This window comes from Cyprinus carpio, chromosome B11 (assembly GCF_018340385.1).
Source record: "Cyprinus carpio isolate SPL01 chromosome B11, ASM1834038v1, whole genome shotgun sequence".
NCBI classification, from domain to species: domain Eukaryota; kingdom Metazoa; phylum Chordata; class Actinopteri; order Cypriniformes; family Cyprinidae; genus Cyprinus; species Cyprinus carpio.
In genome coordinates this window covers 15318931-15344845 of record NC_056607.1, presented here as the reverse complement: position 1 = coordinate 15344845, position 25915 = coordinate 15318931, and the positions used below count along the sequence as shown (strand labels likewise).

Below are 25915 nucleotides of genomic sequence, written 5' to 3'. Positions count from 1 at the left end.
GTTCATTATTATTATTATTAGTATTAGCAGAATTTCGCCGTTATAAAAGTGTGTAGTGTTTTACTCACTTATTTACATTTACATTTACATTTAGTCATTTAGCAGACGCTTTTATCCAAAGCGACTTACAAATGAGGACAATGGAAGCAATCAAAAACAACAAAAGAGCAATGATATATAAGTGCTATAACAAGTCTCAGTTAGCCTAAACACAGTATATGTAGCAAGGGCTTTTAAATAATATAATAAATAAAAAGAAAACAAATAGAATAGAAAAAGAATAGAGCAAGCTAGTGTTAGAGGTCTTTTTTTATAATTGTATAATAAATGAAAAGAAAATAGATAGAATACAAAAAGATTAGAAAGGTAGTTAGATATTTTTTTTTTTCAAATAGAATTAGAATAGTGAGTGAAAAAGTTAGAGGGTCAAATAAAGATGGAAGAGATGTGTTTTAAGCACTGATCTATAATATAGAATATTATATAGATCAGTGGTTTTAAGCCGATTCTTGAAGATGGCTAAGGACTCAGCTGCTCGGATTGAGTTAGATTGAGTGACTTATCAATCACATTTGCTTAAAACGCGTTTTAATTACATTCAAATATTAATACTAATGTGTCCATTTATTTTGATCAAAACGTGTTTTATTTCTTTATGGCATTTAGAGGGAATTAGATGCTCATTCATGTAAAATGTTACACTTTTAGCTTCAGTCACTGTTGACTTTGGTTGCATCTTTTCCAAACGTGAATAGTGCATAGTGACTAAATCTGACCGCCTATTGTTCCCTTTTTAGTTTTCTACAAAAGATAGCAAGCCATATTGGTTTGGAACTACATAAAGGCAAATTTTAATTTCTGTGTGAAAAGCTCTCATTCATATTCAAATAATTCCTACTGTCAGTTGCTGCGCTCATTCTGCAGTTTTCAAAATTTGTAACCACGCCCATCGACATGTCACTCTGCCTTCCTCCACAGCTGAACTGGAATCAGCTTTACTCACGCTCAACCAATGAGTTTTATAGTACAGTGTTTAAAAACTGTTCCCAGGTCTGTTATAGATGAAAAAACGGTTAACACACCCGTTAAATTCTGGCTCCACCCCTCAGTTTGTGTACGAATCCTATTGGACTAGCGCTCAAATGTGGGCGGAGCTACACCATTGGGCTTTTTTGTTTTTATTATCAGCTGTTCGTTGGGATTTATACTGCGGTGCTATAATTTACGTGGAACAGTTTCTAAAAGCAAAAAGAAACAAAAGAAAAGAACATATATTTTGCACCTCTACCTCGGATTAAACAACCAAAGATTAATTTTTAACGATTTAGACGACGGAAAATCTGTTGCTCTGTAAAGAAGCAGGTAGTGTGTTTCACTTCAGCCTCTTTTTAAACTATGCGATGAAATCTGTATGCTCCTAAATCTGTTTTGTTTGTATATATGCATATATATAAATATGGATAAATGAATACATATTAATATTATATGCCTTAATCATAATCGAAGCTTATGACGCTGCTTTATTCATTGATATTGATGTGATAGTATTTGTCATTTACATTTCTTCTACAGGACACTTTGTTTTAGTGTGTAGCGTTATTTGTAGCTTATTGCAAAAACGGATAAATCAGTGACCCTTGTTTTCCTCGACCTGCCTTTCTAAATGATTCAGGCGTTAAAGAAGAGGGAGCAAAATAAAATAAAAAATAAATGCTAATAAATGAACCCTGCATAAAAATAAAAAAAAACATCGAAATTAAATCATTTCCACATGATGCAGATGCTGTGTTTTCATAGAAAACGTATGTATTGTTTTAATCGCACACCCCCCTGCTGGAGGACAACAGATGGACACCAACAATGGAGTTGGGGTCCAACAATGCATTCCCAAAACTCTATTCATCCATCTTTCTGACTATATGAACAGATATCTCCAGATATAGGTTTTACACGACAGTCACATTTTGAACATATCTTTAACTAAAGAAACATATATGTTTCTACTAAAACACAGTGTAATCTGAATGTTTTGAATTTCTAAGTGTGTACTGAAAGAGGAAAAGCCATTGTGTTAGGGAGCTTGTCCTAACATAATGTTCCTTTTTAATATATCACTACTTTATGGTTGCCAAGCCTGAAAAATAGAATTTCATAATGAAGCCTGGAAGATTGACCTCAATATGAGATATGAACCTAAAATAATTTTCAGCCTGGTTTTAATTCAAGTCTTGATTAGTGGAGATAATTCAAAACAGGAGCTATATCATAATGTTTACATTTATATTCACATTTCTCCTCTACCAAAGGTCTGGCTGAAGTTGTTCTTCTGAGATCTGCTCATAACGACTGTCAGAGTGAAGAATTGTGAGACCTGTGTACCAGGCAATCAAGTTGACCTTCAGTTATTCGGTACAATCACACTTGATTTATAACAATGCTTCAACGGCTCACAAACCTGCTCTTTGGAAGTGTAAATGAAACAACCGAGGAACCAACTGTACCAAAACCAGGGTCACCAGAAGTGGATGAGGAGGGTTGGCTCCTGGTCAGTGCTGCTGGTGAGTACAGCATTACAAATATGTCATATTGATATGAAAACCCTTTATGGACTGGCATTTTAAATAACTGGCAGGAAAAAATCATATAAGAGAATATGAGGGTGTGGAGCTCATACTCAAGTACCGTTTTATTCAGAAGCCAAAACTGACCAAAATATGCAGCTGCTGATATGTATATGACCAAAAGTAAGAAGTTCTCATGATGTAATTACAGTGTTGAATGAGAAATGTACAAATATACAATATAATGTTGATTGAGAGATGCACAAATAACCATTCCTCAAAAGTGTGATTTATGATTATCCAGATTATCAAGTGGCTTGAGAATATCTGTGAAATATTGGGTTAAAATACAGTGCAGTTAATTTAGGGTCTGCAAATAATTATTTGCATTCATTTAAAGGAAAAGTTACCAAAAATGAACATTTTGTCATTATTTACATTTTTTTTTTTTTCAATACCGTAAAAGTCTGTGTAATACAACGTTGTTTTGGACCCCACTGACTTCCATTGTGTAGGGAAAACTTTCTTCAAAATATGTTTTATATTTAAAATAAATATAAATATAATTCTTTTCTGTAGATGGAGAGGCATCCCCTGAACCCAGTGAGGTGCAGCTCAAGTTAATAGGAAACCTGTCCAGCACTGAGAAATGTGCTGCCAGCTTGGTCAGTGATGCAAGGTAAAACCAATACATCTGCTCAGAGATCACAGTCAGTATCACTTTATTCCTGCTGTGAGGTTGTAACAACATTGACACTGACAGTCAGTATTGGATTGATCTGAACGAATGTTTTGTTCTCTTTCTAAAGCATGGTCGAACCAGAAGTCCCTGTTGCTCGAAGCAGTAGTCGAGTATCTCAGCGGTTGGTCTCTCAGGCCAGAGCTCTGGTCAAAGTGTCACAGGTGGGCCGGATACAGCGGGCTCAGGCACGGTCCAGCCGCCACAATCTCAGCCGCAATTGCATTCAGCGGCAGAACTACATTCGTCAGCGTCTTCCTCAACACTACTCTCGCATACATCGCGTGATCCTCCATCAGCCTAGTCGTCGCAACTTTAGTCACTAAGTACCTTGGTTCAAAATAAAAGCTTGATATGAATATGCTTGAACTTTTTTTTTTTTTAATATATATTTACAATGTAGTGTATAATAAATCCAGTGGCAGCTAAACTATGGCTCCAGATATATTGTTGGCCATTTGAAAGTACATGTGTACTAAACTGTCATGCAGCAATAAAATGAAGTGAAGGAACTTTGAATTTTCCTGTTTTCTTTCATAGTAACATTAAGTTCATATGGAAACTGTGCTGAATTAAAGCTTTTTGCTCTTTTTTTAGATAGGTTTATTATTATTATTATTATTATTATTATTATTATTGTCATGTAATGCACTATAAAAACCACGAGGGGGAGCCTGGGTTCGCCTAGTGTGATCCAGTCATCAGAGTAGCCCTTGTCACTGTCCTTAGGAAGAATATGGAAGAATATCATATCTATAAGACATGACTGTCTTCCAGTTGTATCACAGTATTAAATGATAACTGCTTTGTGGGGGTTTTGTCCATTGGATTTTTTTTTTTTAACAACAACATTATGCGCTGCAGAAGATGCACATTTACAGTTTAATTCTTTATTTTAGCATTATCCACCTTATTTTGCAACACGGATATAAGCCATTTTCTTGGAATTCATTCATTTGATTCATTTGCCACTGTAAAGACATACTTCAAATAAGTGCAATAAGCAGTAAAACCAGTGTGTCTATGATTATGATAATTAATTAAAATAGCTTAATGTTTCTTTTACAGGTAAAATAACTGGATGCGATTTTTAAAAATCTTTTTCATGTCTTCCACATGAGTATGCTACCGTCGAACTTAAAACTCTGGTGTGCTAAATGTAAAATTTTTTTTAAATTGATGTTTCACCCAAATAAAATACAATTAAATAAAAAGAATAAAGAAAAAATTGCCATCATTTACTGACCCTCAAGTTGACAAACAAACAAACAGTTGTTGGTAGCCATTGACTTCCATAGTATGGGAAAAATACTGTGGAAGTCAGTGGCTACCAGCAACTGTTTGTTTACCAGCATTCTTCAAAGACAGAATTTTCATTTTTGGGTGAACTATCCCGTTAAGTTCTTTCTCTTGTTTTCCTCAGTTGATTTTCAATTAAAGCAAAGAGAACATTTACAGTTCATCGGTTATTCTGTTTTGTTTCTTTGTGAGGACATCATAGCCCTGCAGCATAAACATTACAGATTGCAGGTGCTGTCATGTGAACGGGTCATTTGAGTGCATCCAAGACAATCAAACATGTAGCAGACCAAGATGGTGTTGCAACAGTATACACAACTCACCTGATGTTGGACATTTGCCATCTACGTGACTGAAATCCAATTTGGTCATGTTATGTCAACAGAATCCCATGTTACTAAATGTTTCATTATGTTGATTTTGTATTAATATAATGCAAGTCTTGTTCTAATAAGTGATGTAAAGGTCATCCCCACCAGTTACATAAAAAAAGATGTTAAAAGTTAAAAGATGTTAAAAGATGTCACAGGACATGCTATCACGCAAGTCTGGTGAACACCTTAACACATTTTCATTCTTAGACATCACCTGATCTGATGAGCAGCAAGATAAATTTCAACTATGCCATGTGGCGTCCATAGTTATTTGAGAGGGTTTTTTTTAATGTTCCCTGCAGTTTTATCTGACAGTGGCAGAGCACATGACGCATGTGAAGGGTGCAATGTATGATTGAGTTGTCTTGTGTTAACTCATGGTTAACCCATTTCCATTTCTACATTTGCATTACAACAGTTCTAGTTTAACTCATGTCCATTTCTAAATATGCAGTTGTTGATGAAAAGGTGTGGTCTGTAGAACTGTAACTTGCATGCAGTGTTTTACATAACCACAGTCAGTCAGATAATATTTATGTCATATTATAATGCTTCTCTTTATAGGGCAGAAGGGTAAGATGGGCCATGCTCCAAACTGTGAGGAAAAGAGGTAAATCAGAAGTTAAAATGAAATGAAATTATAATTAATGAACCTAAATATATATTTTTTGACTTTTCTACACTTATAATGCGTTCTTACATTTTCAGTCAAATTAAGATATTATTTTGCCTACATTTTTAATATGCATATGGAGGTATGATTGGAGGCATTTACCTCTATTGCATATCTCCTTGCATACTGAACTGAGTTCTTACCCTTTATAATGAATAAACAATGAAAAGAGTAAGTTACAAAACAAGTTTATCAAGTTGAAGAGTTCAGACACTCAGACATTTGTGGTCATGTGCTTTCACCCAAAGTACAGAAAAAAAGTGCACATGCACATAAGGAACTAACAGTAGGCCTACAGACTTGTGAATATGCTTAAACGGCGACTGTTTAATATCAGGTCGCTCAAAACGTATTTTCTTTACAGCTGTATTTAATTAAAGTAATCATTTATAGGCTGGGTTGCTTCACAGGTCCCAAAAAAGATGGCAAAAAGACTTTTGATACCCCGAAATTATCTTTGGGTCAGGGGTTAAATATTCATTAATAAATGGTGCAGTATATTGGAAGACTTGCGATGTAAAAGCTGTATTGCTCATTAAAATAAACACCCATTCTTACATATCAATGCAAATGCATAAAAATCATTACGAATAATATATTGTCAACCAATGCATATCAATTAGTGTCGCTTTTTGAATGACTAATTTCCTAGTTTCTAGTATCCGCTGTCATGAGTTTGTGGCATGTCAGCAATGGAATGTCGGAATGACATCACGACTGACTAGTAGATAACTGACTGCTGTGTTCATAAGGCGACTGCTGTCATTGAACACGCAAACACTCATCCTTCAGCATGGAGCTAAACGAGGAAAGACAGGAGCGCTACTTTATTGTAGTGAGGAGTAGCAAGAAGGGCTTGTCTCGCGGGTCAATTGGGCGCGCGGATGCAGAGACAGCAGCAGGAGATCTCATAGGAATGGTTTATGGAGGAGGTGGCAGTGCCAAGAGCAGCGGCACGGTGAAGAAGCAGGACACACACCCACTCACACGCCACCAAGCTCAGCTACTTCTGTTCGTTTCACCTGCCAGCAGACGACTGGAGCTCCTGTGCAACGTCCAGCTCTTCAGCGCAATCTGCGCTCTTGCTCAGGACGATCTTGTAGTGGTCAAACACAAGAAGGACTTTCAACCATGCCTGGTCAAAAATCTGATCCACATAGGCAAGAAAGACAAGCCAGGAGTCTTGCAGATGCTGGGATTTGAGCTGGACTTAGTGGTGAGGAAAGGCATTCTGCTTTTTCCATTAATTATTGTAATTTGAAGAATTACATACTGTCGACTGAGCAATTTTATTTTCACTTAATGGTAGTATTAATATTATTTTATTTTAAGATAATAATATATAACAATAAAACACATAATGTGTGTGTATTGAAAACATTTATTATTACATATACATTTATGTATGCATTTTATAGTATATTAGTATTAGTATCAATAGTTTTAATTCGTTTATGGTTTATATATTTTTTATGATTGTTATTATTTTGCAGTAAATTAAATATGTATTAAAATATTTTATTATCATACAAAAATGTTTTTAAAATAAATAATATTAATACTTATATTATTATGTATTTTTTCTTTACGTATAATTTTTCTATAACATAGAGGGCACGTGTAGGTTTACTTTAATAAATCTGAATCAACATGACTGATATGACTGTGTACTGTTACATAATCTAAACATGCACTTTTGAACTGTGACATAAGTGTTGACCTTGATCACATAGACAAAATATTTGAAATGCAAAGCAAATAGATAATGGTGTGAAGAATCCACTTGATCTCTTGACATGCTGTTGAATCTTTTGACAGGACACTCAGCATGATATTTTGTCAAAGACGACTGCCCCTCTTCCCTTCTTCAGTGCAGCTGATATTGTCCAGGTGGCTCCGTCACATTTAAACACCAGGCGACCACTAAGAGACAGCATTGCTTTGGGTCAGTTAATCATCTATTTAGCCCTTGAAACATATTTGAATTCTCACGGGTATTGATTGGATCAGGGAGTTATTGTAGAGATCCTATGACTAGAGACTGCAGAAAAGATTGTTATCTTAAACTGGAAAAACAATTCTGTCAATCTCAAAGCTGAAACAATTTGTAGCATCTAGCATGCTTCATACCAAAATTGAACAGGGTCAGGTGATGATTTCTGCAATAAGTTGATTTAAATGTTTTCCCTTTTTAGGTTTGAAAAGGAAAGCGGTGTCTCGCATAAACTCCATGCCAGCTCTCAATTCACGCAATGCTAAAAAAGGAAGTATCTTTTTAAACACAGACGTGTCCAGTTCCATTCAGTCCTTGTCCCATTCTTCTTTGGAGGTGGGGTCTATGGCAGAGGTCATATCTTTGAATGGACTGACCGTGTTTGGGGTGATCAGATGGATTGGAGTTCCAGAGGGAAAGAAAAATTGCTGGGCAGGACTTGAGCTGGTCAGCATCAGCATTTTTTTCACTCAGTATAAAGCGTGTGCCGATTATGTGGTGTTTTGTGTGTGTAAATAATAAAAATATCCCTCAAATCCTTTCAGGACAATGAGGCGACGACTTGTTCCGATGGGACATTTGGTACAAAGCGGTATTTCACATGTGAAGGAAACAAAGCCTTGTTTGTACCACTGACCAACTGCAAACCAGACAGCAGATTTCTGTTCATCCAGAATGAGATCCCAAAACCTCTTGAACCTCCCTCAGGTGAGACCCTTCAGTCTGCTTTATTATTCCTCCACTTACAGAAACATTCTGAATGTTGAAGCCTAAAGATGATGACCTTTTCCCTTCTTAGTCACACTCCTGGAAGATTTAAATGAAGATATTCCCCCTGTAGCAGAGCCAGACGTTTTGTCCCATCTGATTGGCAGAATGAGGGGAATCCAAGGTCACTTCAACTCCTGCTATCTAGATGCCACTCTCTTTAGGTACACATCTCAAGAAACATGTGTTATTTCAAGTTTCAATCTGTTTCATACATGCTGATGCATTTTCTTTTTTTCTCTGCTTTTACAGTCTCTTCACATCATCTGTAGCTTTCAACAGAATGTTTAACAGATCAGCAGATAGCGAGGAAGGCATTTCACACATTTTAAGACGTGACATTGTGAACCGTTTACGCAGGTAAAGGCTCTTAATACATAAGAAAATCACGTAACAAAGCTAATGCACAGCCAGAGCTTGAGTAAACATGCTTCATATGGGTATGTGTGTTTATAGTCATCAGGGAACTCACAGTTAATTTCATATGACCTCTCTCTACAGAACGGGTTTTGTTCCAGCAGAGAGTGTGATGAAGTTTCGTAAACAGCTGGGCTGCAAATCTTTTGCTACAGAGGAGAAAGGTATTACTTATCCCATAGTGGCCATTTACTTGTTGATGTTGAGCTGCAGGTTTTCATCTGTGGCTTAGAGCTAATGTTACACTGATCTCTAAAACATTTTTACTGCTATTTCCCTCAGATCCAGAGGAGTTCATCACGCTACTACTAAAGCATGTTTTACATATAGAGCCATTGCTCAAAATCAGGTTTGTTTCAATTCCTCTACTTATATTATATTATATTATATTATATTATATTATATTATTTTATATTATATTATACTATATTATATTATACCATAAAAAAACATAATATATAAAAAAACATTAAATTATATTATATTATATTATTCATTTTGAACTGTACATTCTGTGTAAACAAGCTTAAACTGATTATCCTAACACCTGTATGTGCTTTGTTTAGGTCATGTGGAGACTTGGCACAGGGTGCCTATACACATCAGATCATTGTAGAGAAGAATCAGGTGCGAGCTGTACCTTCGGTTCAACAGCTGCTTGAGATGTCCTTCGTGTCAAGCGATCTGAAGTTTGAAGAGGTTTGTTCATTTCTTATAGTTTATTGTAAATTAGTTTATAATTTATTTGTTTCAGTTTTGCATAGCCTATAGGTTCCTGCCTAGTAGATACATTGCAAATATTAATCAAACCTTTTTTTATTTTAGATTCCATCTTGCCTTATAGTTCAGATGCCACGGTTTGGAAAGAAGTTCAAGCTGTTCCCTAAAATCATTCCCTCAACAGAGCTGGACATCACAGACACCTTGCATTGTTGTGAGTTTAACTAGCATACTTCTAAATGAAATCTGCCCCTGATAACATTTGTTTTGTGGATGCAGATATTGGACAGTTTCAGATGCAATATCTTTCATGCTTCTCCTGTTTTCTCTGGCAGTTCCCCGGGAATGTTTTCTTTGTGGTCATCTTGCTGAATATGAGTGTGTCCAGTGCCTGATGGACCATAAGCTCCAACCAGGCAAAATTAAGCAGTATTGCACCACCTGCAACACACAGGTAGTGCACCTACTACTAAAATCTTTTTTATGCACACATTTCTACATTTCTGTGATACAATGCATTTTCCATGTTTTTTTTTTTTTTTATCCATATGCCTTCCTAAACCTGAATATTTTTACTCTTTCTACAGGTTCACATTCATCCCTCCCGAAAGGAACACACTCCTCAAAAACTTATAGTTAAGGATCACCTTCCAGAAGATGCACCTTTACAGAGGCACCAGATGCAACTGTTTGCAGTCCTCTGCATAAACACCAGCCATTATGTATCTTTTGTCAAATATGGGCCTAATCCACGGTCCTGGATCTTCTTCGATAGCATGGCTGACCGATGTGGTATGTCAAATGTTAAATGTCCAACATATTTACATGTAATTTATATATTTATGTAATTTGCACAGGATCTCTGAGGTTCCACAAACCTTTTTTAATCCTTCCCTTATTGATTCTATAACCATATAAAAAGCAGTTTATCACTAAAATGGGTGTTAATCCCTCATTGTATTATTTTTATAATTAGGTGATGATAACAATGGCTACAACGTTCCTGTGATCAGGTCTTGTCCTGAGGTTGGAGACTTCCTTTCACAGTCTGAAGAGGAGATGTCCACAGCAGATGTGAGTCAGAGCAGTGAGATGGTACGCAGACTGCTGTGTGATTCATACATGTGTCTCTATCAGAGAACAGAGTGAGCAGAGACATCTTTGATATCTTCAAACTACTGTGTCCTCACTATATCTCTTGTCTCATTACATCAACAGAGCTGACACATGAATTACTGTATACTTATGTTTTGCTTAGACATTCTGTTCTTTAGCAAACTGTTCTTCTGTGACTTCTAATGGAAGTGTATTTATATGTAAAAGGGCTCCTAGATGTATCTTAAGACATTTTATCAGGTAGAGATCTACATTTATACACAAGCAACAATGTAATTTATTTTGATAATTTAGTATGTTCAGTATGATTTATTTTGTAGTACGTTCAGTATGATTTTTGATTACATGATTTATTGTTTATTTGTATACTGATTAGTATAATCTATTTGTATTAAAAATTGTAGGATGCTTATATTAGCATTAAAAATTATGCTGCACCAATTTCATTTGTCTGTCTTGATAAATCTTCATTTAATTCATAGTTGATTTCAGAGTTTCTTACTGCTCTTTTCCTCTTTTGGTCATATTTGTATGTTATATGTTGGTGTTTATCATTACAATCTACAGAAACAAATTATCTATAAAAAAAAAGAAAGAAACTGTTACAGATGAAGTTGAAAATATTAGGAATTAATAAAATGGGGGACTATGAGATTTGTATTACAGTGGGTTTAAATGTATAGTGAGGCCTGGTTGAAGAACAGTATTGCGTTGGTGCCCTCTAATGGAAACATCACAGCATTGACTCTTCAATAACGAAGTTTACAAAGACTTGACATTCTAAACTTTGAGGTCTGATTCTCAAACAATCGTTCTGTTCAATGGGTTCTTAATATTATATTATATTATTGTAAAATTAATACAGTGTTTCTGAAACATACTGTAGACCAGGAAATATTATTTCACTGACTGTCCATTCATATATGAGTGTAGATATGCACATAGTAATAGTTTTATAAATAAATAAACAAAGATCAATGTACAGACCACAGTAGTTTGTTGTTAGGCCCAGTTATTTAGCAGAATCCTATGGCAGTTCCTTGTCATTGACCTTTAAATTGTAAACTGGGTATCATATTAAGGTTATACATTTATTATGGCAGTAGTTAAAGACACAAAGATCATACATAACACGTGGTTGCAAAACAATTTCCGCCTTTGTACATCTGTTGTCTGGACAGAGATAGGCCTACTGCAGGTTAAAGATAAATGTGGCCATTGAGAGATGTTAGTGAGCACACACAAAACACCGTTAGGGATTCAGCGATAACAAAGGCATTGAAAGAAATAGTTCTAATAGTATTGATTTGTTAAAATGACAAGAAACTCATAGCAGCAAAACTTCTAAACAGGCTGATTCATCTCAGTGTATGAAAATCTCTCTGTAGCTGCAAGTAATCTTAAGGAGGACTGATTTTTTAAACAAATCAACTATGTTAAAGTCTTCCTCTTAATGCCTTTGTATTATTCTACTGTTTAGAAAGTTAATGATACCTAGCCATGTGACAGGAGGCTTTGTAGCTAGTATTTTGTTTATCAAGTCAAATGGTAAAAATTTATTATTTTTTATAATTTTTACTTTACATAATATTAATCTTCATAGCTGTTTCAGCAATTCTCTCTTCACTAGTACCACGTGGCTTTAACCCCATAGTAAATTAGGTGTGACGTCACAGAGCAGAGCTGTACGGGCACGCGGTGTGGGAGGAGCCAGGGCAGGAAAAACGCCTTTTTATCCTTTTAAACGCGTCTGACATGCGCAGTGCTTTGAATTTCGGGCTTGGTCTGTTACACAACTGTGTCTTTCTTCATTCTGCCTACAGCTCTTCGCCGGCATTTTACTTTAACAGGCTTTTAACTGTGTTATTTTAAAAATAAGACCCATAGAAATGAGTGGGGACCATTTCCACAACGACTCCCAGGTAAAGTGTTCGTGATTTAACGTTGTCAGTTATTTTTTTTCTTTCTTGAGGGTTTGTAGTCACTAGCTCTGCTGTTTAAATTCCATCAGCAGCGGCAGTTTTTCCCCAGCATGCTAAGCTAACAGGCACTAGAAGTCGGCTTTGAATATAATAATTTTATATTTTCAGCTCTTGCTGTCCATTGGCGCTTTTCTCACATTTACGTGTCCTAACAAATGCTTCATTTGGGGAATTAAAACTTTATATAGTCCCCTGTGCTCCGCAGCGGTGGTATTTAAATGCTGTTTTATGAACAGGCTTGTTAGCTTGAGTGCTAACCCTCCGACTAGCATCAAGTTGAAAGTTAGCAGCCCATTGACACGGCACGATTAACTTATATACCACTGTTTTTCCGCAGATCGACTCGGGATCCAGACATAATGGTGAGTTGGACTTGTCTAATCACCACATTACGATAAAATTCAAATGAACGTTTCACACATCTAGCGTGATCGCTCAAGAGCTTGCTTGACGACCAGTTAGTTCTAAGCACAGAAATGGCGTCCCAGAGACTAAGTCCCCTCTCGCTCACTGACAGGCGCCTATTGTTCACATTGAACCCTTAAAAATCGTATTTACGTTGCTTTGAAATCGACGAAAAACGGCGATTTTGAAAGAAAGGGAGATTATTTGCAAGTTAGTGGAGCTCGATCGTTTGTAGAGTTAGAAAAGCGGTCTAACGAGGCTCGTGAAAGTGAGGGTTTGGGGTTGAGGACTTAGTCTCTGCGCCATTTTCTTTTTCTCTGTCTAGCGGTCTGAGTGGAGTGAACGATAAATGCACATCGACGTGATTATGGAGGCGAAGGTTTCAGAAACGTGCGTGACCTGTTCCGGATCCACGCACGAAAAAATATTACCCCCCTCAACCTCAAAAACACCTTTATTCGATGAGATGTGCTGAAAAATGCACGTTTACTAATCAAATCGGTAACTGCAATTTTCAAGGAATCTGGCATCTTTAAAACTCATCTTTTCTTATGAGCTGTGCTGTAATATAATCTGCCTCAGATGAATAATTGCAACAAGACTTAATAAACTTGAATGAGCCTGTGCCATTAGACCTATACCTGATTTCACACAAGTGTCACCGGTGAGATCAGTTTGGTCGTGTAGGTTCAAAACATGGTAAACCAAAGGTATTGCAAAATAACATTGCTTTTATAATGACTAGGTGTTTTTTTAGCTTCCAAAAGATCAGTGAGGTTGTTCCCTATTTCTGTACAGTCTTGGCAAAACTTTTAAGCACTTTCACAGCACTAGACCCATTTCTTTTTGTTTTACGCAATGCATTATTTAGGTGCCAGTTGTAAACAGTTAGTTTATTAAACATGGACATAAATGTAAACTCCATAAATTTTTATTCACATTTCTGACACACTAACAGTTAGGTGACAAGACAGGAATATTATGCACTTGACATTTCTGACACTTTATATTTTCATTTAACATAATTATAGTAATATAATCATTATTAGTTCTTATTTTTTAAGTTAAGCAAAACTGCAGCTGAACATAACAGGCAGTGATTTTGCATTTTCCTTTTCCTGTAATTTGTTCAAACGAGTTTGTGAATTATTTTTATTTTTTTCAGCGAGGTAGGCTAAATGATTTTTCACAATGTTTTGGGAACCTTTTTTTTTTTTTTTTGTTATATTTAAAAGCCACACCATCCTTTCTTTGAATGGGCATGATGCTTTGGATTTTTGCTTCCCTTCATAAGAGCAACTAGAATGCTTAAAGGGATAGTTCACCCAAAAATGAAAATTTGATGTTTATCTGCTTACCCCCAGGGCATCCAAGAAGTAGGAGACTTTGTTTCTTCAGTAGAACATAAACAAGGATTTTTAACTCAAAGCGCTGCAGTCAGTCATATAATGTAAGTGGATGAGAATCACGGCTTTGAGAGTCAACAAAACGTACACAAACAAAACCAAATTAAACCCGGTGGCTTGTGACGATACATTGTTGTGTAAAGACACGAAATGATTGATCTGTGCAAGAAACTGAACAGTATTTATAATTGTTTTTTTGTTTTTTTTACCTCTGATTCACCACAATGTCTGAACTGTCCTAAGCGCATTCACGTATTGTCTCTCAAATGTACTATTGACACTCTTTATTGAGATTGTAGATATTGGTCCATTTGAGAGATAGGTGGCGGTAATGCACTTATAAGTCTGCGATGTGCCGTAAAGCAAGAAGACGATGTGTCAGGAGCCGGCTGAAGAAGATGCGAATGTGCTCAGGACAGTTCAGACATTGTGGTTAAACAGAGGTAAAAACTATATAAATACTGTTCAGTTTCTTGCACAGACCGATCGTTTCGTGTCTTCACACATCAATGTATCGTCACGAGCCGCAGGTTTTAATTTGGTTTTGTTTGTGTATGTATTTTTTTTGACCATCAAAGCCGTGATTCCCATCCACTTACATTATATGACTGACAGACTGCAGCGGTTTGAGTTAAAAATCTTCATTTGTGTTCTACTGAAGAAACAACATCACCTACATCTTGGATGCCCTGGGGGTAAGCAGATAAACATCAAATTTTAATTTTTGGGTGAACTATCACTTTAACCCAGGGCTGTGCTGATGCACAAGCTGCATGTTTACACAATGTCATTCCACTGAACATCCACTGCTTAACATAAACAAATGTGAACCCATGCTCAGGCCTGGCACATAAAATTAGACAATGTATTTAATAAACAATGATATGATTTGTGTAAAATTGCTTTATTTTGCACATTCTGCATGGTCTTCCAGTGCTTTACTACATTTGCATGGCTAATGTGTACCAGAAACTATGTAATATAAATGTTATCATAATGGCATTTTTTTTAAATTAGATATGAGGGAACGAGTGTTGGCCAAGCAGTCTCAAAATGATGTTTTTGTGTATGGTTAGCATGTACTTTGAATATAATTGTGTTTGAAAGTAATTTTTCTTTTGTTTCTTTTGGTTGATTACCTCAGTATGTTCTTTTTAGTCAAATGGCTTATTTCAGTCATACAGACTCAAACTTTATTATTTTGGGTTTGCTTTTTGTTATGAAGCTCCAGCATGTAACAGTTCTGCTGACAATGAACTTGTCCACTAGAGGGTACAGTTCACAAACAAGTTCTCCACAGTCCCAGATGTGCATGTGTTTTGCTGAAGGGCAAAATGAACATGCTGAATGGTTGGCCCAAAGTGAGGATTTTTATTTTTGCTTTTTGATTTTTTTTTTTTAATGAAGGCTTCAAGTTAACCCCATGCATATTGATGAATGTATGCCTGTACAGGAGTTAAGTTAAGGATGCATATCTAGAGGTAGGGAAAGGTTTGTCACGTTTGGTAATGCCCTCATGCGTACTGTGGAAGATAAAGGATTTGATTTCATGTCCTAACTGAGCACTCCTGTCCCTCTTAATGCTTGAATGCATCCTACTGTAACATGAGGTTCATTGTTTATCTGTGCTCTTAAAGGATGTCATTCGAGTTCGTTTGGATTCCGAAGCCTCGTACAATTCCTGTTCGTTCTTTTGGTCCTCACGACCGAAAGGGAGATCTTTTTGCTTTCCCCTTTTGGGAGGCCTGTTACAAAACACCTCCAGCTTTCTCACTGTCCGCTACAGTGTCAGTAGAATATGCCTGGCCCGCTGTAACCCAATCCGGCCTACCAACCTACACATTTCCTAAAGCATTAGTTCTCTCAGAGTAAACAGTCTGCAAAGAATGGGGCCTCTATAAACACCATACATAGCTGAGAGTGAAAACTGGACGCTTCACGTCAAGAGGTAAAGTGCCAAAATCTACAAGATGTGACTAATGTGTCTGCAGTAGGTCGGGCGAGGACAACCCAAAATGTGTCATGCCTTACTTATTTCAAACCAGTTGTCTGTAAATGGTCTTCAGGGTTTGGCAGGCTTGTGCAGGTCACTCTGAAATGGATTTCTCATCCAGGTGTGAGCAAAATGAGCCGCCATAATGTTTCCAGATGAAGTACTGTCTTATTCTTTGCCTAGGTTTTGTGAATACCTATAGCAGTAAAACAGTTTCAATGTGGAGGTCTGTTTGACTTCGTTCTTTTGTATACTTTCTAACCCCCAGTTAGCTGTGCTTTTGAATCTCTTTCCTGTTCCAGGGACATACTTTTGCCAGGTGTTCGTTGCCTTTTGAATGTGCTACTTAATCTTTAATTTCTTTGTTGGCAGATTCTCACAAACACAAAGATAAATACAAGGACAAAGAACACAAACACAAGGACCACAAGAAAGACAAAGAACGTGAGAAATCAAAGTACAGCAACAGGTATGATGTCACTGTCATTCACTCCTACAGTAGATATATAGGCGCTTTATAGCCCAGTTTGCCCTTTACGGGGTGTGTTTGATAAGTAGGGCGTGGCCTTCAGTGTTCAGACCACAGGAAGGAATGTTGGCTTTACTGCAACTTCCTTTGTAAACACTATCATCTATTTGGAGCCGATTTTGTTGATGGACAATTAGATCATGGCATGTTTTATTGCATTTTGGCAGCGAACACAGGGACTCCTCGGATAAAAAGCACAGAGATAAAGATAAAGAGAGGCTGAAGCTCAAAGATGGATCATCAGACAAGCAGAAGGACAAACACAGAGAGAAGAAAAAGGAGGAAAGGGTGGGCAGAGGCCTCTGTTACTTTCACATTGCAACAGTTTTATCTCAGCTAAATCCTCTGGCTCTGGAGGAGTTGTAAATAGTCTTTTGTGATTCACACAATATTGAGTGCTGTTACTGACCTCTTTCTGTTGTGTGTGTGTGTGTGTGTGATTTGTGTTTTTTTATTTTAATTTCCTTCCTCAAATCTTTCGATGGCAAGCCCAAAAAAGAGAAAGAGAATGGATTTGAAAGGTGAGTAAGAACCCTAAATGTGACAGTGAATGACACAACTATAAGATATGAATGCCATGAGTAGCTCTGACATGTTTTTTTATAAAGGAGTCATATAACTTTCTCTCTTTTTTTTTTACACTCTTCTTTTTTTTAAATGACATGACTTTTTGAAATTATGAAGGCAAAAAATGTAGAAAAATCAGCAACTCAAATTAGAATCATACTGAAATGACTAGAAGCACACTTCATTTTCCAGTTTTGGGAATCAAGTTGCTACATACCCCACAATGTTAGTGAACGTCCTTCACCTTTTTACACTTAATCTTCTGTTGTTTGGTGTAATGGTATCTATACTTCCTCTAAACACCAAATAGGTGCAATTATGTAAATTGGACTCAGATGTTAATGCTTTGGGTTTCTGATGTCATCAGTTCAAATTTCAATAGTTGCTTGTTTTGTACTGAGGTGATTTGAGTTCTGAAAGTTACAGTATGTTTTCATTCTACAGTCAAGTTTCACAAAAGATCAAGGAAAATTTCATTTCCTTATGATATTATGCCTTTAAGATCAACTGTGTGGTTGTAATCACATAATCAGAAGCATGACTTTATCTTGAGACAATTTAAAGGGGTTCTCAGTTTTGATCAGATGAGTACGAAAATGAATAATGCTTGTCTTATCCTTCACGCAGCCCTTTCATCAAGTCTGAACCTGAGAACGATGGCTTCTACCACTCTCCTAAACACGAGAAGTCTCTGAAGAGAGAGCGCGACGATGACGAGTAAGTGACATTGCATTCGCAGGCCATCTTGATCTCGCATGTGACATAAGAACCTTCCAATCTTCTTTAGTCACAAAAGCACATTGATTTGCTAATCTTTAAAATGTGAAGTGTTAGAGCAACTAGAGCTGATTATATGGTAAATGAAAGGTGAGGATATACCAGACATCTTAATGTTTTTGTTTTCTTCAGTGCCGAGTTCAAGCCCAAAAAAATTAAAACTGAGGAAAGCGAAAAGAAGGCAAAGAAACGGAAACAGGAAGAGGAGGTTAGTGGATGAAGGTTATCTCTCCAGGTTACACTTTACAAGAATTGTCTTTAAACATAATTAATGTGAATCTTTTGATTTGCCATAGGACATCAAGCCCAAAAAGAAGACAAAAGACAAGAAAGGAGAAGCTGCCACAGATGGCAAGAAAAAAGCAAAAAAAGAGCCAGAAGAGAAGTGGAAATGGTTAGTCTCACATCCTCTGATGGTTAAGTAATTGTAGGCTGACTCCTCGTCTTCGGATTTATTCGGGGATATGGTGCAGATCACAAATGTCCTTGTTCCGGCACTCTGCACAGCCGTTTTGGTTGCTTGTGTTGGGATGTTGGTTTACATCCTTCCATCTCTGTGCTTTTTCATACCATTTAGGTGGGAGGAAGAGAGGTACACAGATGGTGTGAAATGGAAGTTTTTGGAACACAAAGGGCCTGTATTTGCACCACCATATGAGCCTCTTCCCAGCAATGTCAAGTTCTATTATGACGGTACGTCCTTTAATGACTCCGTGGCAGTTCACGAGGTGGGAAGATCATCCTATTCAGGGGTTGCTCTGATTGGACTGCCATCAAAACTGTCAGAGAAGCAGGTGTTGGGTTGTGTAAACTTCAGATGTTTTAAACACTTCTGTTATGTTGAACACACATGTCCTGTCTGTGTTTTGTTTCCACTGGTCTGTTAAAGACAAAGTAGATTTTTCCAACCAAACTCAAAGTTCTTTATGCTGGATGTTGGCCTTTATCTTCTATAACTGGCTTTACTACATTCAGATGTTATGGCTTTAATAACTTTGTAAAGTCGTGATAAAAAGATAGGTGCTGTTCTTTTGCTGCTGTTCTCAAACCGTTTACATTATATTTTATGGTCTGTCACCAGGAAAACACATGAAACTCAGCCCTGGTGCAGAGGAAGTGGCCACCTTCTTCGCAAAAATGTTGGACCATGAGTACACCACTAAGGATGTTTTTCGGAAAAACTTCTTCAAAGATTGGAGGAAGGTAATGTTGCCAATCTGTCATCTTTCCACCTTGCTTTTTAAATAATTCCTTATGACTTGTATTAATCTTGCACAATCTTGTCACTTTAGGAAATGACATCTGAAGAGAAATCCAAACTCACAGATCTGAACAAGTGTGACTTTTCTGAAATGAGTGAATATTTCAAAGCTCAATCTGAAGCCAGGAAGGCCATGACTAAAGAAGAGAAACTGGTACAGTTTTACCTGTAATTTCTAAAATGACTTTTGGTGATATTTTGGCATTTTGTTTTAAATGTTATTTTATTTATTTTTTCCTTTAAGAAAATCAAAGAGGAGAATGAGCGCCTTCTACAGGAGTATGGCTTCTGTATCATGGACAATCACAAAGAGCGCATTGCTAACTTCCGTATCGAGCCTCCAGGCTTGTTCCGTGGGAGAGGTGACCATCCGAAAATGGGCATGCTGAAGCGCCGTATCCGTCCTGAAGACATTATCATTAACTGCAGCAAGTAAGGAGTGCTCATCACAGTCCGACGTCAGTCCATTTGGTTTAAAACATCTTTACATCATGTGCTTCTCATTGTAGGGACTCAAAGTATCCTAAACCACCACCTGGGACAAAGTGGAAGGAGGTGCGTCATGACAACAAGGTGACGTGGCTGGTGTCCTGGACTGAGAATATCCAAGGCTCTATCAAATACATCATGTTGAACCCCAGTTCAAGGATCAAGGTAAAAATTAGCATATGACTGAAGGCATGCTATTGAAATAGAATTTGGGTTTTCTAAGCACTGATTTAGCCAAGGATTGTATTTCCTCTTATTTGGTCCCACTTTATATTAAGTGGCCTTAACTACCGGTACTATGTACTTGCATTTAAATTAATATTTTGATACAATAAATCAATAAATTGTTGATAAATAAAACAATTCCATGGCACACTTTACTGAAATACAGGGGGAAAAAAGAAAGGGAAAAGTCAGTAATTAAACAACTGTGTCGTCAGTGTTGGTATTGTATCAGACACTTGCACTTAACATTATATGAAAAACAAGCTCAAATGGAGTTAACAAGGTTTTTGGCTGGCGAATAAGGAGATCTGTGTTTTGTCTGTCAATAGAACGGCCGCATCTGAGGCAAGTGCATTGCATTATACGCTTTCATCATCTTTTACAGGTTATATAATGTTTATCGTTGCTATATGGGCGCTTAGTTTTTCTTGTTGTTTAATACACTTGGCCAAAATCTCATGATATAGCCTAAACAATTAAGTGCTTATGCACAGGATATTTAAAAGTGCAAAAGTATTGGCTAGATGGAAAATAACTAACTTCTCTGCTCTTCAAATACACAAAAACATTAGCCTTTACAGACATAGTGTTTGAGTAAATAAAGCGCTGTACTATTCAACATCATTTATTTATTTACCCTTGCATTGCGAAAATGGAGGTCTGTCTCCTCCAGGCTGCGCGGTGCATCAGTCTGAATGAAGACGGGTGAAATTACGAGGTTTCACTGAGAGCTTGAGGATCCAATGGCATAACGGAGTTTTACTGACAAACTCTTTGTAATACTTATTAACGGTTAAATATTTGTAAAACCCTCTGATTTAAAATAATAACAAATTATAATGGAAATAAGAAGTTTGGATAATTTGACGGCACACCTGACTGGGCTAGGTTATGGCAACTGCCATACGCAAACACCACCCCTGCATACCACCAAACCTGTTCCTAACATTACCCGTATCCTACCTCGATAGCAGCAAAAGTGTTTTGCAATACAATAAGTACATTGTAGGTATATTTTCATGCAAGTACATAGTAGTTAAGGCCACTTAATATAAAGTGGGACCGATTATTTAATTTTTTTTTTTTTTTTTTTTAGGATTTTCTGTTGTTGAATAGAAAGATCAAAATCATTTGTAAAAATATGATGCTATTTAATGCATCCTTGCTCAATAAAATACTATTTTTTTTTTTTTTTTTTTTTTTAAATCTTTAAAATCTTAGACACCGAACTTTTGAACTGTATTGTATATAGGTACCATTTCTGCCTTTGTAAAGTCAGTTTAACCAATAAACCTTCATAGACTGTGGTATAGATATTAGCCATTTCAGTTTCTGCCATAACATGACAATAATTATTGGTTTCTGCCATAATTTTAATATTGCTGTATCCCATGTGTTGTTTCTTGCAGGGAGAGAAGGATTGGCAGAAATATGAAATGGCCCGTCGGTTGAAAAAGTGTGTGGATCGGATCCGTGCGCAATACCGCGAGGACTGGAAATCAAAAGAGATGAGGATCAGACAGCGCGCTGTTGCTCTTTACTTCATTGACAAGGTTTGCATTGCTTAGATCAGTGTCACATCCTTCGCGTCTAGCCCATGACCCTGAAAGCTTGTTATGAATAGGTTAATTGAGAATTACTCTTTAAAAGCACTTAAAGAGTAAGTGCATTTGGTTCAGGTAATCTTTTTTTTTTTTTTTTTTTTTCTCTCCAATGGGCGTACATTTACTGTGATGTTTGTATTATCTTTTTGAGCTAAAGCAGAATGGTGTTATGCATCTCCATTTTTCTCTGGTGTAGCTGGCTCTGAGAGCAGGTAATGAAAAGGAGGAAGGAGAGACGGCTGACACAGTGGGCTGCTGCTCACTCAGAGTGGAACATCTAACTCTCCATCAAGAGATGGACGGCCAGGAGTATGTGGTGGAGTTCGACTTTCTTGGTAAAGACTCCATTAGATACTACAACAAAGTCCCCGTAGAGAAGAGGGTAAGTTGTAGTGTTTCTCCCACCCCCTACAGAGAAGATGATTTAAGGCATCCAAAGCACACCTCTGAAGGCTCATTTTAGTTGAATTATAAGACAGTATTGCATGTATTCTTCAGATTAGGTAAATCTTGTAAGTTATTGCAAAAAGTTGAGTTTCCCCAAGATGGTGGACAAGGAAAACTAAATGTGGATTTATAAATACTTAATTCAATATTGAAAAGCTTACGCAGAGGTCCGCAGCGCTCTTGTGTGTTGCACAAATTGCTGAATTGGAGCGTTCCAAATCAGTCGCTTATGAGGTTCCTTTTCAGTGAGGATGCTGCCCGAGGCGTCTCATTAGGTTTTGGAACAGAGCTAATATATCCGAAACTCTGCAGCCCATGTCCTTACACCAAAACTTTCTTCAGCAACTTCACAGGTTACTAATTTCATGTAATCAAGTCCTATTTACAGTTTTTAAAGCTTGTCACGGTCTAGCAACACAGTATGCAATAAAATTGATTTGTTATGCTGTTGTATGCAGTCAGGACCTTTGTTGCCAAGTTATTAACTGTTACCGAGTTTTGATTGTGTGCTACATGGGTAGTAGATGCCACAAAGTTTCGTGTTCCCATTTTTCAAAACTCAAATTCATTGGCTTGTCATTGCTCAGTTTGTTGCTTCTCTACAGTCATCAATTCATGCAAGTTTTTTTTTTTTAATTTCTCTTTTTGATTGTTTTTGGTTATGGTCTTTTGTTGTTATACATTGCAAATGTCCTTGGGTTTGTGAAAGGCACTGTATAAATCAAATGTGGTTTTCAAATTACTGGTGTACAAATGAAAACAATTTCATCTGAGTGCTATTGATTAGCACAGATGTGTTGGTTCTGTCTTTTGTGTAAAATCCTGTTTTTAAAATGTTTCAGGTTTTCAAAAATCTTCAGCTGTTCATGGAGGACAAGGAGCCGGAGGATGACCTCTTCGACCGTCTCAATGTAAGCCGGCGCATTCACCAGTCAATTATTTATTGCTTGAAATGAAAAGGAAAAAAAAAAAGCTGAATGCCTTGAATTAAGACTATGTATGTAACATGAATGTAAAATGACTTCCCTTTCTTCCAGACCTCCATTTTGAACAAGCATCTTCAGGAGCTGATGGATGGGCTTACGGCTAAAGTGTTCCGTACTTACAATGCCTCCATCACACTGCAGCAGCAGCTGAATGAACTCACATCCTGTAAGTACCGTTCACCGTATGTAAAGAGGCTTGAGTTAACAGACCCAGTCATATGCACGGTATGTGACCTCAAGTGTATTTGTTCAGCTGAAGACAATGTTCCTGCGAAGATCCTTTCCTACAATCGTGCTAACCGAGCAGTAGCCATCTTGTGTAACCACCAGAGGGCACCACCCAAGACGTTTGAGAAGTCCATGCAAAATCTTCAGACAAAGGTATGAGACATTTGTGACCTTGTCCTTATTGTCTTTATGCTGGTATTTTTTTGTTAGTGCAGGGTCTGTTGGACCATCTAAATGTTTGCCTTTCATGCATTCACTTGTTCATTAAAACCAGATTGATGCAAAGAAGGAACAGCTTGCAGATGCTAAAAGAGAACTGAAGAGTGCCAAGGCTGACGCCAAAGTACGCAGAGATGAGAAATCCAAGAAGTGAGTGTCAAAATATTTGCTTGAAGGGGCGCCCAACTGAATTTGGCCCTTTAGACGCTCATTGTGCGTTCGTATGTGACTGTATGCTGCTTTAATATTGGTTGTTTTGGCAACCCAGAGCTGTGGAGTCCAAGAAGAAAGCCGTGCAGAGGATTGAGGAGCAGCTGATGAAGCTGGAGGTACAGGCCACCGACCGGGAGGAGAACAAGCAGATCGCACTGGGTACCTCCAAGCTCAACTACCTGGACCCACGTATCTCAGTAGCCTGGTGAGATGACGCTTTCATATGTTGTGCAGTAAGAAGCCCCTAGTCTGTTTCGCTGTCTTATTTCTTTTTATTCTTTCCTCCTCCAGGTGCAAGAAGTTTGGCATCCCGATAGAGAAGATCTACAACAAAACTCAGCGTGAGAAATTTGCCTGGGCTATCGACATGGCTGAGAAAGACTATGAATTTTAAATCCTCTTTGCAATTTTACTTCTCCCTCCACCCCATCCTTTTTTTTTTTTTTTTTTTTTGATAGATACTTTTAGTCTAAGTGATTTCCAGCAGGTTATGAACCTGGCAAGGGAAAAGATGTGAAGCAAGCATAGTGTCGAGGAGGCCTGAATGTCATGATTTGGGTGACTGATTTTTATTTTTTAAGGCTGTGACCTGTAATCTAGTAAGTTTTATTGGGTCGGTCTTTTAAGAATGAAGTATGGACGGCCTGTGCGCGAGGTTGCATGGTCTTTAAGCCAGGAACTGGAGAATCAGTGGCTTGACCTTTTGAACACTTACTGTCTCACTCCCCTCCCATCTCTGGACAAAGGGGCCCAAGGATATCTGAAAACTATGAACTTACATGGTCCTATAGCTACTGTATTCAGCTACAACTTGCTTTGTGGATCATTTCATTTTTAATTTTGCTGTATTTTTAGCCCTCCTGTATTAATAATGAATTCTATATTTTAATAGAAGATTAAAAAAAAATCTAAGAATTACTTAAAGTACACCCATGCGCCTTTTTAGGAGAAGAAATGTGTACACCAGGTGTGATATTTTATGGGAAATATGACCATGAAAAGCTGTGTATTTGAGTGAGCATTACATGAACTGTTCACTTTTAAACTGGAGTTCTTGTGTAAACTATGTCCAGACAACAAAGTAGGATGCTTGGATGAGCTGCAGGGGACTACAGCTTCAACTATATTTCCTTAAACATGCAGAATGTGAATTTCTTTTTTGTTACAGCATATATATCAGGGTTTTGTTTCCAGTGTAAATGTGAACCAATTTCTCTCTTTTTTTTTTTTTTTTTTTTTTGGTGACCCCCCTTTTTCTCTCCAGTATCCTACAGATTGTGTCTTCATGGCTTTGAGTCTCCATCTGGATTTAACTTAATGTGTAATGACTGTTTCCATAAGATAAAAAAAAAAGAAACTCTTGTATCTGTTACTTGAAAATATCACTATTAGGATGTATTATTTCAGGGTATGGCAAAAGGGTTTTTATTTCTGAAGGGTGTGAGGGAAATCAACATTGCCAAAAACTAAGTCTGTGTTATGATTTTTAAGCAGTTTATTTGTATTTTTTGTAATTGTATCAAGATTTAAGGATAGACTTGTTTTAACATGGACTTTAAGTATCTTCATTTTGTTTTTTTCCACTCCAGTCTGGAAAGAGTTGTTGTTAGTGGCAGCCATGTAACCTTTTCCAACTTATCGAGCTCATGCCATAACCTCTGATCATGTTTTTTTTTTTCTGTTTTGTTTTTCCTTTTGCTCCATTGTAGGTTATTTAAAAATAAAACCCTACAACTTACTTAACCTGCATGTTGTGTTTTTGAAGCCCAATTCAAGTCTTATTTAGTCTTCCCCATACCATAATGGGTGAGATTTTGCAAAAACTTGATTCTTTGAGATGCATTACACTTAAAATAATGGGATGAAGAACTTCCTCCGTTCCCAGAACTGTGTGAAACGAGCACCGAGTCTTGCTTTGAGAACA

General features: G+C 37.1%; 2 protein-coding genes across 2 annotated transcripts; both read left to right on the top strand.

Moving 5' to 3' along the window:
- Positions 1–6244: 6244 nt before the first annotated feature.
- cyldb (cylindromatosis (turban tumor syndrome), b) lies at positions 6245–11102 on the top strand. The gene is made up of 13 exons (XM_019112119.2): positions 6245–6862; positions 7465–7591; positions 7842–8086; positions 8185–8347; positions 8439–8571; positions 8660–8767; positions 8909–8988; positions 9107–9173; positions 9391–9523; positions 9650–9758; positions 9880–9998; positions 10132–10336; positions 10521–11102. Exons 1-13 carry the CDS (start codon positions 6440–6442, stop codon positions 10691–10693), a joined length of 2085 nt encoding a protein of 694 aa, XP_018967664.2. The 5' UTR covers positions 6245–6439; the 3' UTR covers positions 10694–11102.
- A 1315-nt stretch (positions 11103–12417) lies between these two features.
- On the top strand, positions 12418–25734 carry top1a (DNA topoisomerase Ia). Its single transcript, XM_042734123.1, has 21 exons — positions 12418–12582; positions 12980–13004; positions 16819–16915; positions 17143–17263; positions 17450–17496; positions 18170–18259; positions 18452–18527; positions 18616–18713; positions 18897–19012; positions 19401–19522; positions 19612–19734; positions 19825–20012; positions 20090–20234; positions 21704–21847; positions 22095–22280; positions 23188–23256; positions 23383–23497; positions 23585–23712; positions 23834–23928; positions 24047–24196; positions 24283–25734. The coding sequence occupies exons 1-21, from the start codon at positions 12550–12552 to the stop codon at positions 24383–24385; spliced, it is 2271 nt and encodes a 756-aa protein (XP_042590057.1). The 5' UTR covers positions 12418–12549; the 3' UTR covers positions 24386–25734.
- The last annotated feature ends 181 nt before the right edge of the window (positions 25735–25915 follow it).